General features: G+C 38.8%; 1 protein-coding gene across 1 annotated transcript in view; it reads left to right on the top strand.

Moving 5' to 3' along the window:
• Rbpj (recombination signal binding protein for immunoglobulin kappa J region) overlaps positions 1 to 22561 on the top strand; it is a 66376-nt gene that overhangs the window by 36724 nt on the left and 7091 nt on the right. Inside the window, 6 exon segments of the mRNA XM_021210540.2 lie at positions 2186 to 2224; positions 7673 to 7768; positions 14217 to 14382; positions 17973 to 18147; positions 21607 to 21744; positions 21899 to 22011. Of these exon segments, the coding sequence (XP_021066199.1) occupies positions 2186 to 2224; positions 7673 to 7768; positions 14217 to 14382; positions 17973 to 18147; positions 21607 to 21744; positions 21899 to 22011 (727 nt within the window).

Below are 22561 nucleotides of genomic sequence, written 5' to 3' on the forward strand. Positions count from 1 at the left end.
ACACACACACACACACACACACACACACACACACACACTTTCACTAATCTTTCATAGAGATTCTTGAAGAAATTCTATGAAGCCAGGTGCAGAGTATAATTGAGGATGATGATCTTAGTCATATCTTCTCTATTCCCACTCATTGACACAGATTGCCAGCAGATAGTTAAAAGATAGTTTTTTATTTTAAATTTAAAGAGCAAAAATAGAAGGGGCTTTAAAAATTAAGAAAAAAGGTACTTTTGAAGTGTTTCTACACAGTATAATAACAGGGGTGGGTGAGGGTGTGTTTTCATCTTTTGGCATCTACTACCTATCTTTGACATCAGCTCTGGGGGATATTTGTTCTGTTAGGAATATGCTTACTAAATGTGGTAGTTCAGGAGGGTACAGCATACTGCCTTGATCATATTTGTTGCATTTGTCAGAACCAGTGGTTACATACACTGAGATGAATTCCAGCACAATTGCTTTAAAAAGTAACCGTTAAGATAGACCTGGTTCAGACTGAGCTTTAAGAAGGTGGACATGTCCTTTTTGTTGGAGTCGAGGATCAGCGACCCAGGATATTCAGTATTTGGCAAGCATTCTCCCACTGAGCTATGCCCTAGCTCCTCATAGAATGTCCTTTTCAAAGGTCTGTCTTCTGCACCCACAGATAGAAAATGAGTCAACGCTTTAAAAATAAATTACGTGTTTACTTAAAATGTATATTCAAGACTGGGAATATCGCCTAGTTGGTAGAGTACCTACTTAGTATACACAAGGCCCTGCGTTTGATTCCTAAGAATTGAGTAAAACTGATTGTGGAAGTAGAAGCCTGTGGATCAAAAGTTTAAGGTTGTCAACTATCTGGTAAGTTGAAGACCAGCCTGGGATTCATGAGACTCTGTTTAATAACAAGCAAAAATATCAATATCAAAAAGTCATTTTCAGATAAATTTTTCTAAAAATTTTTTCTGTCATAAATTATGAATATGAATACACTAACTTATCTCCCTGTCTGTTGCCCTGGTTGTGCATAAGTTCCACAAGGGCATGGGTTTTGCGTCTCTTGCTCATCGATGTTTGGACATCCTTGTACTTAGTTTCTAGTAGCTGCTCAATAAGTAACTGATGAGGGCCAAATTTGGAGCAGACATTACATGGTGAGCCTGCTGCGGTTTTCCTTTAGTTACCAAGGACCTTCTCAGTCAGGGCCAGTCTCACTTGTGGTTTTTATGCCATTTGTTATCATGGGATGTATACTGATGAATAGCATGTCGTCAGTTTCTCTTATCTGTGGCAAATGAAAGTATGAGTTAGTGTGCTCTGTCGAGCACCTTCTTCTCCTTAAGTGCTTGCTCAGAACCCCCAGTGCTTTTTCCTGTTGAATACTGTTTACAGAACCTTGGGTTTAGTGCTTTCTTTTCCATCCTTTATCCTTCCAGTAGTTCACTGGTGTTGCTTGCCTACAGTTCTTTTTAATCCCATTTCAAGATGATGGAGAAATTTTGTAAAATTAAGAAAAGTAGGCCGGGCGTGGTGGCGCACGCCTTTAATCCCAGCACTCGGGAGGCAGAGGCAGGCGGATTTCTGAGTTCGAGGCCAGCCTGGTCTACAAAGTGAGTTCCAGGATAGCCAGGGCTACACAGAGAAACCCTGTCTCGAAAAACCAAAAAAAAAAAAAAAAAGAAAAGAAAAGTAGAATTGCTTTAAGCTCTGACCCCACTGACAGATTTCTTCCATGTTTTGTGCCTGTTTTTCAGTTCATTAATGTGCTGTTGTGCTGCAGCAGAGGCGGAATGGCTGTGCTTGTGTCTGGCTTAGGTGTGGTACCAAGTTGTCCTGTCCTCGCGGCGCTTGCTCTGCTCGCCCCCTTCTTTGGGTGTTTGAGTTGGTTGTTTTAGTTAAGTGACTTGCAGTTACAGTTGACTGGTGCTGTAGGTGCTAGGGATTGAATTCATGTCTTTGGGCAAAAGCAGCAGTGTTCTTACTGCTGAGCCATCTCTGGCCCCTCTGCCTTGGTTTTTAAGAGCCCTTTATATTGTATATTTGTTATTTTGGGGCACAAATGATTGCTGGGAGATTTTTCTTTGTTGGTAATTAAGATTGATAAGTCTTAGGAACATGTTCTAATACCTTATAGTTTACTGTGGTATTTATCTGACAGCTTATTTACTTTATTTCTTTAATTTTTTTCCAGGAAGTTTGGTGAGCGGCCTCCACCTAAACGACTCACTAGGTAAGCATTATACTTGCCACTTAAACATTGACTGTGCATATAGAGCCTATCATTTTAGACACTAATATCAACTGCTCTGAGAAAATCAGATATTGATAATACATCTTGAGTCCCTCCATTTCCTTCACTCCTAAAAGGCGCAGGGGTGGGGTAGAAATAAAAGGATATACTTTAAAAATGAAATATTTTTAGAAACTCAGTAACAGCTGCAACTATGTTTAGCCAGTCAGACTTTGATGTGAAAGACTTATGATATTTAATAGATGCTTTTTGAAATGATTATTCAAATACTTTTCCCCTATCATTTTAAAAGAAAACCTAAGGTCTACTCACTTTTATGATAGTGTTCTCATTATGTAAAGTTAATTTTACAGTATATATTCTTAATATTTCAAAAAATTAACTTAAAAATTATAAAAAAGAAACCAGTGGTTTTATAGTTTCAGTCCGATATTGACCTTTTCTTTTTTTTAAATTCAGTTTCCAAGGGGAGGGGGGAGAGAGGGGGTGTTTCTTTTTCTTTGGACGACTGGGATCTATCTTTACTGTTGTCCTGCATTCTTTAAGCCCATGATGTATTATATTGCCTTAGACTTGCAGAGTTCTCTGTAATAGCTCTGTGGTGTTCTGTTGTATTCACATTCTTCTTGGTTCATATCATAGGCTACTACCAAGTAATTACCACTATTAAGATATTTATTGAAGACAGTTGTGGGTTGCCACATGGTGGTGCACACCTTTATTTAGTACTATACTCAGGAGGAAGAAGCAGACAGATCTCTGTGAGTTCAAGGCCAATCTGAACTACAAAGTGAGTCTCAGACCATCCAAGGCTGCATAATGACATCAAAGAAAGAAAGGAAGGATTGAGGGGAGAAAAAAAAAAGAGAATTGTATTACAAGTTATATTAAATTGTATTAAACCACAGAAGATGGTTTGAAGACTAATTTGGGATATCTTAAATAATAATGATACAAAATATTAAAACCCTAAAATCAGTCTTTATACAATGAACATTCATAATCTGAAAATCCGAAGTCTGATGTGCCCTAGAACCCCCTTTTAAGTTCCAAAATAATGGCTTAAAAAGTTTCAGATTTTGGTACATGGATTTAGGATGTTCAAATATTGACATCTATGAAAATATTCCAAAATATAAAAACAATAAAATCCTCTATAATCTGAAATACTTCTGGTCCCAAGAACTTTGGAAAAGAGATAATTTATATTGAGATACTTGTTTATCTATCTCAGTGTTTATACTTATCTAAGTATCACAGAACTGTTACTGAGGAGGTAATAAGGCGGTGAATGTGTGTCTTTCCTGAAGACCTCAAGAGTGGGACAACAGCACAGATCCGCAGAACAGTCTTTGCTAGTCTTCTATACACACACACACACACACACACACACACACACATGTAAGAAAGCTACCCACAACTGAGGGGGAAAATCTGGAAACAAACTGCATCTAAAGGCTATGAATTGTGCCTGCTTTCTATAGTCAGAATAAAAATCCCACAATCAAGTCTGTCTTGGTAGAATTATCCCCAGACTCAATTGTGCTTTGGTTTCATCTAACTGTCACAGAATAGAGTCAAAGACCGAAACTTCCAAGAAACTCAGTTTTTCAAAACAAAACAAAACAAAACAAAGTTCAAGAGCAGAGGAGTAAGTCAGTGAGACCCTCTGAGCTCCATCAACCACACAGGTCAGTAGAGGAGCAAGAACTGTGTGGGGTGCTGGAAAGAGCAGGACTCTGTCGGCCACACAGAGAAGCTGCACATAGCATCTTCGGTGGAAGAAAACCAGTCCAGACCAACCCAGAAGTGTCTATTGCAGGAGCTAAGACTCAGCTGGATTCAGTGCTGGGTTCTACAGAGTGTTTAAGGAAGAAGCCTTTAGATACCTTCCTAAATGTAGGGAAAGAGGATCTATCTAGTTCTAGTTCAGTCTGAGGACAGAATGCTGTTACCTAAGGATGGCAATGCTCATACGCTACTAAAACACAGAAAGCACAACTATAGACTTAACATTCCATGTGAACAAAGATTTCTGTTCAGAAGTTCAAAAAAAAGGAATGAACTCCGCATACACAAGTTGTAGGAAATAGCTGCTCTTTCTGACAGTGCAGATGAGTACTGTTGCTTTCTGGGATGGGAAAGAGCAGAAGGGATTTCAGAGACCCAGAAGAACAGCTTTGGGGAACTAAGAATATCCTGTTGTTGCAGTATAGTATAGTGTGCTGGTGCTAAAGCCACCACATGGTAGGCCAACTAGATCTCATTAAAACTCTTAACATTTTAGTAATCTCTTTACATCAGCGATAACCTGGGAGACTAGCATATCTGCTTCAGAAGAATTCGATTAAGCTTTGTTTCTCTTAAAAGAAAGCACACTGCAGATGTCTTCATTGCCTATGCAAACTTAGCAAATGCGTCTAATGGCAAATGTAAATTGAAAACTTATAACCAATTCTATGGTAAAATTAATTTTAATTAAATACAAACTTGAAATTAGGATATTTTCTTAATAATTTCTATACCAAATTTAATACAATCTAATACCAATTTTGGAGTCTTATTCTCCCCCGAAGTGATTCTGCTTTAGGAAAACAATGTCTTATTTGGCAAAAAATATTTTAAGAGGTTTGTTTCCACTGTGTTGTAGGGAGTATAATGTGGGGGCCACGTCTTCTTTTAAGGAATGTTCAAAGCCTGCCCTGCCTTGTTCTGTCTTACATCCCAAAGTAAACAGTATTGGTGGGAGAGTCTCTAATGAAGCCTGGGGAAATCTTTTTTTTTTTTTTTTTTTTTTTTTTTTTTTTTTTTTTTTTTTGTTATTTGTTTATTTTGTGAGTCATGTGGTTGCTGGGAATTGAACTCAGGACCTTCGGAAGAGCAGTCAGTGCTCTTAACTGCTGAGCCATCTCTCCAGCCTGGCCTGAGGAATTCTTTATACATGACTTAAATTTTTAGTTAAAAGCACAAATAAATGGAGTAAAGACTATACTATTCAACATGACTGAATTTGCTTTTTAAGAATTATGTATGTGTGTGTGTGTGTGTGTGTGTGTGTGTGCGCGCGCGCCTGTGCACACTACACTGTGTTTGTGGAAGTCAGAAGACAGTTTGAAAAAAGGGAATCGTCTCACCTTCCATGGATGGGTTCCAGGGATAGAAGCCTACACATTCTTTCAGAGATAGTTTTATTATTTTTCCTCCCTCTATAACTAGAAACTAGGAGCTGCTAACTAATACTCTTGCTAAAATTTGTTGAGTAGCAGAGGATTTTCTTTGTGAGGTTTACCATTATTTTATTTTGTGTAATTGATAGAATAATTATATATTCTCTTGTTCAAAATATCTTCTGTCTGTTACTGGGAGTAATACTTTTCACAGAGCCTGTCTCTTTCATGGAGCCATATCTCTGCTCTTAAAATCCTGTGCCTGAGACACGTGAACCATGTATTTTTGTTGACCTAAGCAAGGTTTATGTTTGAACAGTGTTTAGTAGCTCGCCCTCCCCCTCCCTCCCTCCCTCTCTTGTCAGTGGCTGTGTCTGGAGATCAGAGGACAACTTTCAGGAATAGGTTATCCCTTTCACAATTGTCAGGCTTGTAACGAAAAGCACCTCTACTTGCTGAGCCACCTGCCTGGCCCCCTTCTCTGTAGTAAGATGCTGTTCTTATGTTTTAATCCATTCATTCTCATATTAAGACAAGCATTATAAATGTGCTTATAGATTTGGTAGATATACTGTACAGAGTTGAATGAAAAGCTCTCACCTCAAATGAATGAAAGACAGGTTTAATCTATAGCAAAATATAAATGAGCATGGCCCAGAAACATTCATTGAGGTTTCTTCAAATACATGGAAGCAGTTTCATGGAATTTTTATGGTAACAGAACAAAGAAAGTTATAAATCATCTCTTGATTTATATAGTTACATTGGGGAAGCAGGTTACAGCAGGATGGGGATGGGGAAGATAGGCTGCCTTGTACGCCATCTGACAACATTTGTAGTCTTTTGATTGGTGGAAAATTGAGGTTTTGCTAAGTTAATACATTCTAAATCTAGTAGCAGGAGCTGGCACAAAGGTGTTGGTGGGGATATGATCATATAGTAGACTAATGATAACCCCACATAGATTGTAATTGGACTCTGAAACAGCAAAATTTCAACCTCCCCATGTCTTTGGTTTGGTCAGTCAGCCCTATGCAGACAACTTCTTCCCAAAATCTTGTTGCTCACAGTGCATTGAGGCCAAAGTCAAAGGCCTAAGGCAGTGTGCATCCATCCCCAGGTCTTAGCAGCAGGCCCACTACGCTTTCACGGGACCCCATGCCCACTCTCTCCTGCAGCGTGTCTATATGGTTAGAGCTTGGAACGGCTCCTAACATTGAAAACAGTAGTGATGCTTATAGCTTGCTCACAGGAACTCCCTGTTGGGAGTGGGGACTAACTGGCTTTTAGGTTTGTTATTTTTTTCTCTTTTCCAGTAACTTCACGGAGGAGAGAAACCTCAGATTCAGAAGTAACAGAGTTAAGATTTAGACCGTTTCATAGCCGCGATGTGGCTCAGCCATTGTACTACCAGTGGTACAATTTTGTCCTTGAGATAGCTAAACTACTAGCTTTGATTCCTGCCTCTTCTGTATCATTTCAGGAAAGTAACTTAACTGTGTTTGGTTATGTCACCTCAAGGCTGTTGGTTATATTAATATACTTGCTTAGAAAAGTTAGTTAGCTAGCACAGCCTCATTTCACAGTTTCAGTCTTTTTTTTTTTTTTTTTAAAAACATTCCAAATGTTGTCTCCCCCTGACCCACCATCCCATCCCCCAGAGTCCTGTTCCTCCCTTCCTCCCTAGCAGCACATCAATCAGTTCTCTGCAAGATGAGCTACATCCTCTCCCATTGCAGCCAGAAATGGCAGCCTTGGGCCTGGGCCCTCAATCCAGCCTGTGTATCAAGTAAAAGAACTTGAGGCAGAGCTCTTTTACTTGAAGCCTCTGTTGTGTGACTGGGAAGATAAGAAAAGCAAACACATAACAAGCAAACACATAACTGGTAAACATACAAGAAAATAATGACTAAGTGACATGGCAGAGATCATACTGTTGTTAGAATTTAATTTAGAAAATGTGACTTAAGGGAGGAGGAGGTAGAGGAGCAAGATAAGCTATAGAGAAAGTCAGTTAACTACATTACCAGTGTAAATGTTAATTGTATTCTAACAACCAAAATGCAGAGTGAAAGTGGGTATGTATTTCCTTAGCACAGGATTTTTTTTAAGATAGCTCATGCAATTGTTTCTGGTTTTTTGTTTAGGTTTCTTTGTTTAAAAAATGTTCTTAAGCTTTCCTTTCATCTGCTAGAGTGAAAGAAGATTTTGACAACAGCACCATCCCTACAATAGATAGTAATTTTATATTTGATTACAGGGAAGCTATGCGAAATTATTTAAAAGAACGAGGAGATCAAACAGTGCTCATTCTTCATGCAAAAGTTGCACAGAAGTCATACGGAAATGAAAAACGGTAAGATTATTGAGTATTTGGAGCAAATAGTGCTTATTTTATAAATTGCATATGATTTATATTTATGTTTGAGACTTGTTTCTACTCCTGGGTTTATTTGCATAGTAGAAAAGAAAAAGTAGGGCAGGTGAGATGGCTCAGTGGCTAAGAGCACTGACTGCTCTTCCAGAGGTCCTGAGTTCAAATCCCAGCAACCACATGGTGGCTCACAACCACCCGTAATGAAATCTGATGCCCTCTTCTGGTGCATCTGAAGTCAGTACAGTACTTATAATAATAAAAAATAAATAAAATAAATAAATAAAAATCTTTTAAAAAATGTAGGTAAGAGGGGGTGGAGTGGGTAGCAGGAGTAGAATCTTACTTAAGCCTTTCTCTTATTAAAATGTTCTTTAGTGAGCTTCAACCCAGCCCTATTTTGTTTTACTTGACATGTGAAACTTAATTACTGATTTTTTTTTTTTTTTAAAGATTTATTTATTTATTATATGTAAATACACACTGCTGTCTTCAGACACTCCAGAAGAGGGCGTCAGATCTTGTTACGGATGGTTGTGAGCCACCATGTGGTTGCTGGGATTTGAACTCCGGTCCTTCTGAAGAGCAGTCGGGTGCTCTTACCTACTGAGCCATCTCACCAGCCCTTAATTACTGATTTTTAAACATAGAAGTTGATGTGAAAAACCAACTCTTTGTTCATTAAGTTGGCCCTAGATGAATCTCTAGGTTTGGGTTTTTAAATAAGAAAATGTAGTGTATGTGTGTGATGTGTTCTTAATTCTAGAGCTAAGTGTAAATGGTCATGGCCTAGGAGCACAGATACAGGTCACCTCAAATGCCGTGCTGTAATTGTGAATATGGTTTGTAAAGTTACAAAACAAAAAGTAAATCAAGAAACCTTTCTTGGTTAAGTGGGTTACAGCTAAGGGTTCTTTCTACTGCTGTCAGGTGACATCCTTGACTGTTGAGCTGTGAAAGCTAGCGGTCTGATAATACCTCTAGAAGATTCTATGTGATAGCCACCAGGCTCTTAGGTCAGGCGCAGGTGAATGGGTGACTGTTGAGACTAGATAGCCCAAGAGAATTTAGCCCTGAGTTTGCAATATTCCAACTCTCCACAGTTGTAACATTTTAATCAGTCAGTCAGCCTTGGTGACATGGGTGTGACCTTTTTCTGGGAACTTGAGTTCACACTAGTCAGTTGTTTTCTAAGCAAAACGGGAATGCGTCTCACCACTGAAGAATGCTATGTTTAAGGCCAATTATGCTTTTTGAGGTGAAATAGGGAAGATTGCCTAGCAACTCTTGTCTTGAACCAGAGAAGTACTCTACCAGTATTAGGGTTTTAATATCCATTTTAAGGGAAATGAAGATAAGGAACTCTAAACGTATGTACGTGCCTTGGCTTCAATTGGTTGTTATCCTTGGTACCAGCATTGGAACTCCTACAACTAATTACAGGCTTTGAAAAATTCTTATTTTTGTAGTTTGAAAAAGAAATTAGAAATTCGCATTAAGCTATTTCTATGAAGTGAAATCCCACAGGCATGTGCTGTCTCCCAGGTGTAGTGTTGATGCTGTCTTATTTTTTACTGCCTTCTGTGGGTTAGCAACAGCAGGGTCTCAGGGCCGAGGAAGTAAAGGTGCCTCCAAAAGCATAGGCCTTGTGACCCTCCCTCAGTCTCTTCTCATCCATCCTTGGCTAGCTGAGACTGAAGTGTGGGCAAGCACGCCAGTCACGTGGGTTCAAACACAGGCAGTGCTGGCTCTGCTTTTCAGCCTCTGGAGTTTTGACAAAGCCTCTTATCAGTTAGATTATTTTCTTCACTTATTCCTTTTCTTAAATTATGTTAGTTGCTAGTGTCTAATTAGTTAGACCTATGTATTTGGCATTTAATTTCATGTCGGATGGCTGAGACCTTCTGAAGTTTGCTAGTTAATGCAAGAAATACAGGACCACAGGGCTGCAGTGGCTTATCAAGAATTATAAATGTTTTAATGATTGTCTTTATTGTAGTAGCCTGTTTTTTTGATTGTTTGTTTGTTTTTTAACCTTCTATTATCTAGGTATGGCTTAGTCAATCCATAACCCCATTAAATACTTGAAGAATGTTAGGTTTTGGCTTCCAAGAAAAAGAATGAATATGTTATAGTAACTACTCTGTCTTTTGTCTTTTGAATCATGTGTATTAAAATGCTTCTAAGGAGGGTAAATGTGCGTGTGTGCGTGCGAGCGAGAGAGACAGAGACAGAGACAGAGACAGAGACAGAGACAGAGGCAGACAGACAGAGGTGTGACTGGCTAGTTTTCCCGAAGCTTCCTTGAGGATTAAAGAGGTGATGGGTCTGCTCTCCATTTTCTGGAAAGAGGAAGAAAGTCTGTCTTCCTTGCTGATATAAAGAGTTGCTGAGGTACGAGGGAGGCATGAAGTAACCTTGGGACATGGCCACAGACACTTTGGCCATGTCTGTCATAAAAAGTAATTCATTTAAAAGGCTTAAATTATTCTTGGTACTGATAGCTGTGCCATAGATAGATAGATAAACAGATAGATGGATAGATAGATAGATAGATAGATAGATAGATAGATAGATAGATAGACAGACAGACAGACAGATAGACAGACTGATATGACATTAGCGTTCAGTATTGTCTACTTATGAGTAAACAGTTATATGAGAGGTGCTCTTGGGACAGTTAACACTAGTAAGTGTTAACTGGGGTAATTGATGAACCAGGAGCTCCCAGGTGTTCCTTCAGCAGTGACAAGTTTGGATCGTCTAACCAAACTTAATTGTCATACCAAGCTAAACAAAAGCCCCTTTTTAACCTACTGTTTTTTTCCCCCATGAATGTTCACAGGACTTGAGGGGAAGGGATTGTTAAATCATTCACTTAAATAATGACTAAATTTTGCAACGAGGAAAATCTAATGTGTACATATCGCCACCAAGTGGGAGAGAATAGCATTGCTTGTCAGCTAAAAGATGCCAAAAGAAAAAGGAAAAGGACTGTTAAGAGTTTGACCGCTGCTAAAAGTCAAGTTTCAAACACAGAAATGCATTTTAATTGTTATTTTTTTTAAAGATTTATTTATTTTAATGAGTACACTATAGCTGTCTTCAGACACATCAGTACAGGGCATCAGATCCCATTACAGATGGTTGTGATGTGGTTGCTGGGAATTGAACTCAGGACCTCTGGAAGAACAGTCAGTGCTCTTAACAGCTGAGCCATCTCTCCAGTCCAGTTGTTATTTGTTTAATTATAATATGGACTTTTATTCTATAGACTATTGGAAAGTCTGTTTTTATTGTATTCTAAAAAAACTTTCAAGGTAGAATCTTGATCAGTGGGTTTTTTTGTTTTTGTTTTGTCAGAATATATCCCTAGCCTTGTTTATGCTGTTCTGGAACTCACTGAATAGACTAGGCTGGCCTCAAACTCACAGAGATCTGCCTTCCAAGGGCCTGTGAGTGCTGGGTTTAAAGGCATGTGCCACTAATGCCTGGTTTCGATCAGAGGTTTTTGTTTGTTTGTGGTGTGTGTGTGTGTGTGTGTGTGTGTGTGTGTGTGTGTGTGTGTTTTCGAGACAGAGTTTCTCTGTGTAGCCCTGGCTGTCCTGGAACTCAGTCTGTAGACCAAACTGGCCTCAAACTCAGAAATCCACCTGCCTCTGCTTCCCAAGTGCTGGGATTGAAGGTGTGTGCCACCACTGCCGGGCTTGATCAGAGTTTTATATAGAGACCTTTTAGTCTGTTTGACTAATTTTATGCTGTTAATTTTCTGTGATTTTTTTTTTTTACTACATTTCCATGAATATTCCAAATATTCATTCCTTTATCATTTATGTGTATATAGCCTTCAGATGTGAAATAAAAGTACTTTGTGATAATGTATTAATCATTACTAATATCAAATCATTCAGATTTGATAATACCAATTCACTAAGAAGTTTTAATATTCAGTGTCCAATAAAATACTAACATGGGATGAAGTTCCTGAGAGTGTATTAGCCTAGGTACTTGAGATGTGTCTTGCTATGCATTTGATAGCCACTGCCATTAAAAGCCTAAAAGACCCCTGGTATAGAAGAAAACGAAACCAATTACAAAACATGCCCAGCCAGTATTAGCATCTCTACAAGCTTGGAGTGACATGGACTTGGGCCCAGTACCTTGATATCCTTGGCCCCAAGTGTGAGCATGCAAGCATGAAAGCTCCTCTTGTTTTGTGTTGCTTAATTAGGCATTACAGAAACACCCAGAAGCTTCCTACTCTGTACTCCACACTTTTTCCTCTCCAGGACACACTTGAGCTACTCAACCTTTTTGCCCCCAACTTTCTCTCCATAGTTGATCCCTTCTTCTAACCAGCCACAGCTTCTATGCTTTGTCTTCCTTTATTTTAAATGCTACAAAGCTAAAAAAAAAAAAAAAAAAAAAAAAAAAAAAAAATGATTCAAAGTTTTTCTCTGGCTACCTCAAACAGTCCATATTTTAGTCGCCCTATCCTGGCTTTATTTTGTAAGTGCTTCCTATTATCTAACAGAGTCTCTATATTAACTTCATACCCACCCGCCGCCCTCATCTCCTATTAGAGTGTAAGCTCCATGAGGATAGTGGCTTTGTTTGATTTTGTTGTTTTTATTAGGTTTCTGGTACCTGGGGCTATACTAAGTATTTGAAGAACTAATAAATACTAAATAATCTGAGCTCACTTCTTGTACTGTTTTGCTTATAGTAGGATTAGCACCTGATCATGGTTGAGAAAAGAAGGTGCCAGTACATTTGGAGGCTGTTAAGTAAATGCTATTATTGGTTTGCTGAATAGCTTACCTCTTCATAGACCCAAGACTATGCACAGACACATATTTTATTTGTTCACTTGTCTTTTATTTACTTATTAGTTATCGTATTGATCTCTATATAGTTCTGACTATCCTGGAACTCACTTTGTTGACCAGACTGGCCTCAAATTCACAGAGATCTGCCTACCTCTGCATTCCAAGTACTGGTGTTAAAGGTGTATACCACTATGCTCAGCAATTCAATTTACTTTTCTTAGTCTGAGTTTCAGGTAAACTTGATTCCCAGTGTTACTTGACTAGAAGATGTCACTGGCCGGTAGGAGGCCTGTGTGCTCATAGCTCAACAGCATTAGTACAGAGCCACATGCTTGGTCATCTTCCCCTGTTGCTTTCTTATGATTGGAACTTGGCACATGTAGTTGATTATTATTACAGTGAGGCTGTTTTGCTTATAGTAGGATTAGCAGAATCAAGAAACACTTTTCTGTATTCATAACTGTACAAAAAGTAGGAATCACCATGAGGGCCTTTGGTTTTAAGAAAGAGGGGAAGGAGGTAGTTCTCTGTGTAAAAGATATTCCTACATGTTAACTACAGGCCTACCTAGTTCACCATTCATACTGCTTGCCTGGTTACTAGTCATTTGAGTTTTCAGGCCTCTTTAAAAAGGGACAAGACACAAACATTTTAAGGTAGGTACATATCAGTAGCTATCATTGGGCAAAGGTACATTATATATCATTGGGCAAGTACATTCTACTCTACAATAAGAGATAAATTCATAGTTCGATTGTTAGGTTATGACAGAGTCATTGTATGTGGAGAGAACTTGGGAAGGTGCTTTTTGGCATACAGAAGAACCAATCTGTTAGTAATCATGAGCAGAAACAATAGAGTGTATTTTTCTTTCAGTCCAAGATGTTTCTCAGTCCTGAAACCAGGTGTTCAGGAGCTAAGGTACAGAAACGTGGACTCTTTGCAGAACTCAGATCAAGCAATCTGTTTTGTCTTTTTCCTTAGTCGCCTTACTTGAGGTGTTTCTTTAATGCTATTTTCCAGGTAAATTGCCAAGTAAAGTTAAATGTAATATAACAAGAATAGCATTAAAATTAAGGATGCTATTGTCTTGGCTAGAACTTAGTAATCACAGATTCTGCAGCTATTTATTTATTTATTTATTTATTTATTTATTTATTTATTGGTTTTTTGAGACAGGGTTTCTCTGTGTAACCCTGGCTGTCCTGGAACTCACTCTGTAGACCAGGCTGGCCTCGAACTCAGAAATTCACCTGCCTCTGCCTCCCAAGTGCTGAGATTAAAGGCGTGCGCCACCATGCCCGGCTCTGTAGTGATTTATTATGTCTGTGTCTGGTTTGCCAAATTCCAGTAGAGTAGTTCAGGGCCTTGAGCTATGAGAATTCACAGTTCTGCTTAAAGCAGGCCCAATCTAGCTGATGGTATAGTAAGTCCTCAGATTGTATTAGAATAGATAAGATAGTCTTGACACTGCTTTATAAGTGACCAAAATGCTTTGTTAGGAACCGATTTAGTACATTGAGGTACGATTTTGATTTCATTTATTAAAAAATGAAGTATGATCTTGAATTTAATTTTTTTCTGCCACTTTTTTTTTCCAGATTTTTTTGCCCTCCTCCTTGTGTATATCTTATGGGCAGTGGTTGGAAGAAAAAAAAAGAACAAATGGAACGAGATGGGTGTTCTGAACAAGAATCTCAACCCTGTGCATTTATTGGAATAGGAAATAGTGACCAAGAAATGCAGCAGCTGAACTTGGAAGGAAAGGTAAATTCAAAACGTACATTCTGCATTCATTCTTGCAATGTTTATTTATTTTAGTTTTTTCCACACCAGTGCTTATTGCACTTATTTTTTAAGTGCTTTTAACAGTGACTGTTTAAATGTGTAAATCAGAATCACAAGTATACCTTCAGGACAGCTATGGCTGGTGACTCATACAGTGTGTGGGTTAGCATTAAAGCAGCACCAGGAGGCCTCTTCCTGGCTGGCTTAGTTGTCAGCCAGATTTTTATTGGGAGACTAATCCCTCATTTTCTGCCTGGCAGTATTGTAATATTCAGATAGCTGTGAAAATGCATCTCTCAGCTTTGGTTTATTCTGTCCTCCTATCTTCATCCCCTGCTGGGAAGTAGCTGCTAACACATGATAGAGCATGATAGAGCATGGGCCTGGGCCTAGTGGCCTTGGCTAACCAACACCAGTCCAGAACACAAGTTACACAGAGAATGCTCTGCCTACTGGCTTTCTGTATACTACTTCAATTCAGAAGAACAGTTTGTTCATTTATTACTAATTCAATGTTTTATCTTAATATTAAAGTTGTGAGAAGGAAGAAGGACTCTGATCCCAGTGACTGCCTAGCACCCAAAGTGTCATAAAGCTATTTCCTTATTTAGTAACTCTTAGCTGGCTATTCTGATATTTATGTTTTGTATTTGGCACGAGGATAGGAGTGTTGAGGGCATATGCTAGGGGTTAGCATTCTTAATCATATTTAATCATGTTTTAAGAAGACCCTAAACCTAACCTTCAAATCTGGATATTTGTCATTAGGTCTTTATAGTTTTTAGTCAATATCATGGTTTTTAGATAAGGTTTGGTGTAATATTTATTACAATAGTAAATGCTTGTTGTAAAGGAGAGCAGAGCAGTAAACCATTTTAAATTATGACCCTTGAACTTTAAAAAAATACAGACGATGCATTCTCCTGTTAAATAATTTCTGGAATTAAATACAGCACACTGCACACCTAGACATTCAGTTGTTTAATGAGTAGATGTAACCAATTGTGACTGTGTTGGCTGAATTTATTCTCATTTTAACCAGTTCTAGCTTGCAGTCATTTCCTTTCCAGTGAAATAATACTAAAGCCACCCAATCAATAGCATCATTAATTGCGCGCCCCCCCCCCCCAGATCCTAGTATTAAGTTCCGTAGGGGCTCTCTCTGCATGAAGCCCTCCCCTCTGTCTGTGTTAGACCTTATTACATACGTCCTGGATGTTGACAGGATCCAAATGCACATATGCATGTGAGGAAGTGAAGGACTCCCCAAAGAAGTGTGTCCTCACCACGTAAGACTGGAGTGATCTGAAAGCTTGGCAGCAAGTGCCTTCCACTGAGCTGTCTCAGCAGCCCTTGTTTATGTTTTACATATGCCGGACAGCATCTTCTCTTTCTTGACACAGATTATAGCCAATAATGTTAGTGCTCAGAATTAAATGATCTGATCTTAGGCCTGCCTTCCCGTTAGGGTGTGAAGTTCTCTTGTTTAAATACAATCTTAGTTTTGTTCTGGGACTGTCTGCTGTAGTACATTGACTTTATCCTACCTTCCAAAGCAGAACAGCTCCAGCTTTGACCTTAGCTAGTGTTTAGAAAAAATATGTATGACAGGCCTATCTATCTATGCATACATGCCATATCTAAGTGTGTAAGAGTGCCACCACTGCAAAGGACAGTTTATTGTATTTAGCTTTTATTGTTATTATCTTATTTTGCCTTCTGCACAGCAAGGCCCTTCAAAATTTAGAATGTTCAAAAATCACATTTAAATTTTCTTATGTAACTTTGTTATAGAGACAAACCGTTGCAGTATATCTATTACTAACACTCTGTATTGGTAAACTTTTAAGAACAAAGGCCTGGAATTCACTAGCTACTTTCTAATGGATGGTACTTGTTCTGCATTTTAAAAGGAGCACACAGCAGAAATAGTTCAAATAAAATTTAGACATCACCTGGCAGTGGTGGCGCACGCCTTTAATCCCAGCACTTGGGAGGCAGAGGCAGGCAGATTTCTGAGTTGAAGGACAGCCAGGGCTACACAGAGAAACCCTGTCTTGTTGGGGGTGGAGGGAGGGACAGAAAAATAAAATAAAATTTAGACATCATTTACCCTGTTTGGTAAAAGAAGTCAGTATCTTGGCCCAGCCCCTTAGTTCACAGTAGAGTAATAGGGGAGATTTAGAGCTGTTACTTACAGGTAAGTTGTAGCATTTTAGACATTTCAACAAATGCATGTTTTCTTTTGTACTCTTAAACTTGATTCTTTTGGAGATTGTATGAGTAAACCCATTAAACAAAGTTTGCCTATTTTTAAAATAGTTCTTTAGTATATCCTTTAAAATATCCAGAATACTTTATGTTCCTGTTCAGTCTAACATTGTTTTCCTTAGTTTCATAAGTGGCTTCCACAGCCTTCAGCCATATAAACAGAAACATTTTATGAGCTATTTTGAAACTGCAACCAGTAGGGTGTGTATGTATGTATATATATATACACATACATACATATACAGAATTTACTAAATTATGATGAACTTATTACTTTTGTTGCAGATAGTCATCAATTTTTCACTACAAAAATCAAATTGCTGTAACATTGAGTGGTGATTCTGTGAAATGTAAAACTATATAAATATGGATCAAGGAGGATTTTTTTTTTTAAGATTTATTGATTGATTGATTGATTGATTGATTGTATATGAGTGCTCTGTGTGCACCTGCATGCCAGAAGATGGCATCAGGTCACACTATAGATGGTTATGAGCCACCATGTGAGCGCTGGGATTGAAATCAGGCCAGGATCTCTGGAAGAGTGGACAGTTCTCTGAACAGCTAAGCCATTTCTCCAGCTCCAGAGTTTTGGTTTTTAAAGTAAATGTTGTAGTCATTTTTGTATATAACTAAAACTCAGGGCATTCAAATTAATACCGTTGCTGCTAAGCAGCTTGTAGACACCTGTAAGATCCTCAGCCAGCAGTGCATGTTCTGCTGCCCCCTGTCCAGACAGACTTTTAGAAGCCAGTGTGCCCATCCCCGGGGGGTCTTGCCCGCAGCCAGCAGAGCTTGACTCCTAGATACTTGGATTATTTTCTGTGCAGCTCTTTTGAGTTGACTTAGTGCTCCCAACTGGGCTTTTCCTCTGCTTCCTGTACCAGGTAGACTTAAATTGTTGGGGAAAAAAATTAAGTTGAGGAACTGGAATAATAAATATAATAGATTCCTAACCACCGTAAGGGCAGCTTTGTTAGTGGTTGTGATGTTCAGCTCCCACAGTTGAACATTGGGGTCCAGATTTAGCACCATCTCCATTCTAGGAGATGCTAGACTCCAGCATTCCTGACTACATTTCCCCCTCTTGGCACGTAAGCTGAGTTGATTTGCCACTGCTGACCTTTACCTTAGAAGAGGCTGGCCTCTTGTGAGCCTGTCATCCATTCCTCGTTTCTCTTAGAGAGCAGTGTTGATAACATTCATGCTGGTTAGATGTAGCTGCACCATTCTGAGCTGAAGGTGTATGACCATCGAGGGGTTCCTGCTGTTGTTACCACTTTGTTTTTCTTCCACAGAACTACTGTACAGCCAAAACATTGTACATATCTGATTCAGACAAGAGAAAACATTTCATGTTGTCTGTAAAGATGTTCTATGGCAACAGTGATGACATTGGTGTGTTCCTCAGCAAGCGGATAAAGGTCATCTCCAAACCCTCCAAAAAGAAGCAGTCACTGAAGAATGCTGACTGTATGTATGCTCACGTTTCCTTCTTTATTCCCAACTCTCACATTACGTGAATGAGACAAGCATTTTAAAATTTAAAGGTTGTTCTGTCAGTAGCCAGTTCATTGTTAATTACTAGTTTTTGGCCTTGTTTTAAATTTGAGTATAAATGGGTATTGTCTGGCCTAATGAAGTGAGTGAGTCTCAATTATAGTGTTCTGAGACTCTCAGTTACTTTATTAGAGTGATTTCTTACTGTTTCCGGGGCATTTGGGGAACCGGAGGGGTTTTTGCTCCTTCTGTCAGAGACTAGGTAGGAAGGTAATGCTTTGAGCCAGTGATGCTAAATGTCCTACAGTGCCCAAGATTCCAAAAGCATCAATCCTTTCAGAATGACAGACATATTCACTTTTAAAAGTATGCTCTGGGAAACCAGGTAAGCCATTAAACTGAATATCTAAAGGGCCCAAGGCAGAAACTGCGGTTTCACTGGCAGATAACTATCAAGGTTGTGTACTGTCTGTGTGAGTCTACGTCTCTTCTTTTTTTTTTTTTTTTTTTTTAATTATTTATTTTATGTGTATGAATATACACTGTAGCTATCTTCAGACACACCAGAAGAAGGCATCAGATCCCATTACAGATGGTTCTGAGCCACCATGTGGTCGCTGGGAATTGAACTCAGGACCTCTGGAAGAGTAGTCAGTGCTCTTCCCTGCTGAGCCATCGCTCCAGCCCAGTGAGTCTACATTTCAACACACTTCCCCTTGGTTGTTTGCCTTTCTTCTCTTACATTTGTCATTGAATAAACATAGAAATGTATATATAAGGAAGAGGGCAGCCTAAAGCAGCCGTCTCCCCTCCCGCAGCAGTTTCACAACTCTGTTCTGTGGTCTCCGACACCAGCAGCACCCTTTCCCTTTCTAACCGCTGCACTGAGTGCATGACAATCGTCAAACTCCTGTCCTTTCAACTCATTTCTGTAGTAGTGACTCTTAATGCATGGCTTTTGGTTTTTAAGCATCATATCTCACAAAGTTGACATCCCTTTAATGTCATTTAATATTTATTCCATGAGTAATGGCTTTTTTATAATCTCTGTAATGTTTTGTTCCATTTGTGTGTTCAAACATAAAATTAAATAAAACCTGTAAGTTTTAGTCTGATAGTTTTTCTGTTCTTGTCTTCCTACCCGCTTTGATATCAGTTACTAGTTGAAGAAACAAGGTCATTTTAAATCTGGCAGAATTTCCATATTCTGGATTTGACTGGTCCCATGTTTCTCTGCCTCAGTTTTTCCATGGCCTGGTGACTGGTCATTTCACTAGTTAGAAACCATACATAGAGCATCTGGTTGCGCAATCTTTTTCTCATGTCAAGACTGTAGTTAAGTTCAGCAGTTTGTTTAATTTACTCCTAAAGGCTCCTGAGCAACTTGTAAACCAGTGTTTAGTGACTGACTTCATTAAGGTACACCTAGTACTGAGTTTCTATCTACTTCTATTTCTAATTTCCACATACTTAGTCAAAGAGTTTATCAGTGAAGAATTTCAACATACAGCTACTTGATTTAAGTGTAGCCAACAGACAGATTAGATAAATGATTGGTTACCAATTTGTAGAATAATATTTGTATTGTTATAATTTGTATTATTACATTATAATTTACAGAATAATATTTGTATTGTATAAATCAATAGTATTTGATAGTGACCAGTGATATTAGAAAAGGTCATTTCTTAGCCTTTATAGTCAAACAGATAAGCTTGTGTACTTTTATGGTGTGCACATGCACAAATACACAGACACACAAACATTTCCACTCAGTCTTTATTCATGTGTACTTCATATTATAGGAGGAAAAGCAAACAGAATTTCTCAGTAAGTGGGAACCCGAACTTGAGTAGTGACCCTAATTTCAGACCATTCTTATTTCATCATAAGCTAATCTTCAGCGCAGTCTGCTTGCCTTTGTTTTAGTTTGATGTAATCCTAGACATTTTGCATCATATGTAAACACTACTATGTATATAATAAAAAAAATGGAATGGGAGACTCTTTTACTTTAGTTTCTTTTTTTTTTTTTTTTTTTTTTTTTTTTTTTGGTTTTTCGAGACAGGGTTTCTCTGTATAGCTCTGGCTGTCCTGGAACTCACTCGGTAGACCAGGCTGGCCTCGAACTCAGAAATCCGCCTGCCTCTGCCTCCCGAGTGCTGGGATTAAAGGCCTGCGCCACCAGGCCCGGCTAGTTTCTTTTTTTTAAGTTCTTTGATTTTGTATGTGTTGATAGTTTGTGATGCAAAGAACTTGTTGCATATTTAGGATATTTTCTTATGTAGATGTATTTTTCGCATCTAGAGTATATCTTTTAAAATTTTACATATAAATTATAAAACAAGTATTACTTTTGGGAGATAGCAGAATGTCCTAAAATCATAATGCAGTGGTACTGGCTATGTGCTTTGGTAAATGTCCTTCTAGAGACTTTTCTACACGTATTTCCCAGGATTGAATGATAACACATGGGGGCACTCTTCCCAGGACTGGATGATAGCACATGGTGGCACTCTTCCCAGGGCTGGATGATAGCACATGGGAGCACTCTTCCCAGGACTGGATGATAGCACATGGGAGCACTCTCCCAGGATCAAATGATAGCATATGGGAGCACTCTCCCAGGACTTGATGATAGCACATGGGAGCACTCTTCCCAGGATTGAATGATAACACATGGGGGCACTCTTCCCAGGACTGGATGATAGCACACGGGGGCACTCTTCCCAGGACTGGATGATAGCACACGGGGGCACTCTTCCCAGGACTGGATNGATGATAGCACACGGGGGCACTCTTCCCAGGACTGGATGATAGCACACGGGGGCACTCTTCCCAGGACTGGATGATAGCACACGGGGGCACTCTTGCACTGTTGCTTAGTAGGACCACAGTGTGTAGAATGGCTCAGCTGGCCTTTTCATTCAGTAATATGGCAGGAATTTATGCATACACAATTTAAATGGTTGAGTGTTACTTTAAGTATGTGTTGTTTTTTAAGGTAATTTTCCATCTAGTAATCATGACTAGGTTAAATGTCCTGTGTTGCTTTCTGAGTGAGATGCTGACATCTGGGAAGGCTGGGTGACGGGTACAAGAAAGTTCTTTGTATTATTTTTCTTTTAATTTATGCCTTTTTGAAAGCCTAAACTAATTTAAAATGGAATTAATTAAAGAAATAAAACTAGTAAGAAAAGCCATTTACAACCCCTTTTTATGTCATTATCTTGATAATTCTGTAAAGACATAGACCTTGGTTTGAATTTTTTTTTAACTATCCCTTATCCTGGAAGGCTAAAATGTTTGCCACCAGAATGTTTGTAATTTGCATTACTGTAAAAAAAATTTATAATTTGCCAAGCAAAAGCCCCTTCCTTTGTGAGTACTTCCCCACCATTACCATCTAAATAGGATCCTCCTGTCTTTCAGTGTGCATCGCCTCCGGAACGAAGGTGGCGCTGTTCAATCGCCTTCGGTCCCAGACAGTTAGTACCAGGTACCTGCATGTAGAAGGAGGGAATTTTCATGCCAGTTCACAACAGTGGGGAGCGTTTTACATCCATCTCTGTGAGTATAAAATGTACATTTGGTATTTTTAGTGTGAAAATAATACGTTCTCCTTCTTGGGGTAATAAAACATGTGACTATATTAAGTCATTATTTCCTTAATATACTAAATCTTAAAGGATAACCATTGGTTTGTTTTCTGTACTCTCTGTAGTGGACGACGACGAGTCAGAAGGAGAGGAGTTCACAGTTAGAGATGGCTACATCCATTATGGACAGACTGTCAAGCTTGTGTGCTCAGTGACTGGCATGGCACTCCCAAGATTGGTGAGACTTGACTCCGCTTTGATGACTATGAGATAGAAACAATCAAGGAGAGGTAGAAAAATGGAGCTCAGTTTTTATGCTTTTTAACGTGAAAATGCAATGTCCCTTTTATTATTAGCTGTTGGCTCAGTCCAGAGGTGCTCGTACATAAAGAATTAGCCTGTGTTACAAGTAAATTGCTGATGTCAGTCTCCTACACTGTTTTAATGAATTTGGTGTGGTTTTCTTTTTGGTTGCGTGTTTGTCATTTGTTTCTTTATGATGATACAGGTAAAACACTATATTTGTGTGTTACTGGCTTTATCTGAATGGAAGACCAAGTTTTCAATAGCCTTGAAATACAAGCATCATTCTATTATGTAACTTGAATAAGACATTTGCTTAAACTTAGGTAGGAGCGTTCGTATTTCTTACTTTAGGACAGTACATAGGATGGGCCTTCTTGCTCATCAGGTAGTGAAACTGTAAGGCATTATTTCTCCCTTAAGTTGAAAAGATTTCAAACTTGCACTTTTCATAAGATAAGCTTAAGATACACACTCAGTATCAT

This window comes from Mus pahari, chromosome 13 (assembly GCF_900095145.1).
Source record: "Mus pahari chromosome 13, PAHARI_EIJ_v1.1, whole genome shotgun sequence".
In the NCBI taxonomy this organism is placed as follows: domain Eukaryota; kingdom Metazoa; phylum Chordata; class Mammalia; order Rodentia; family Muridae; genus Mus; species Mus pahari.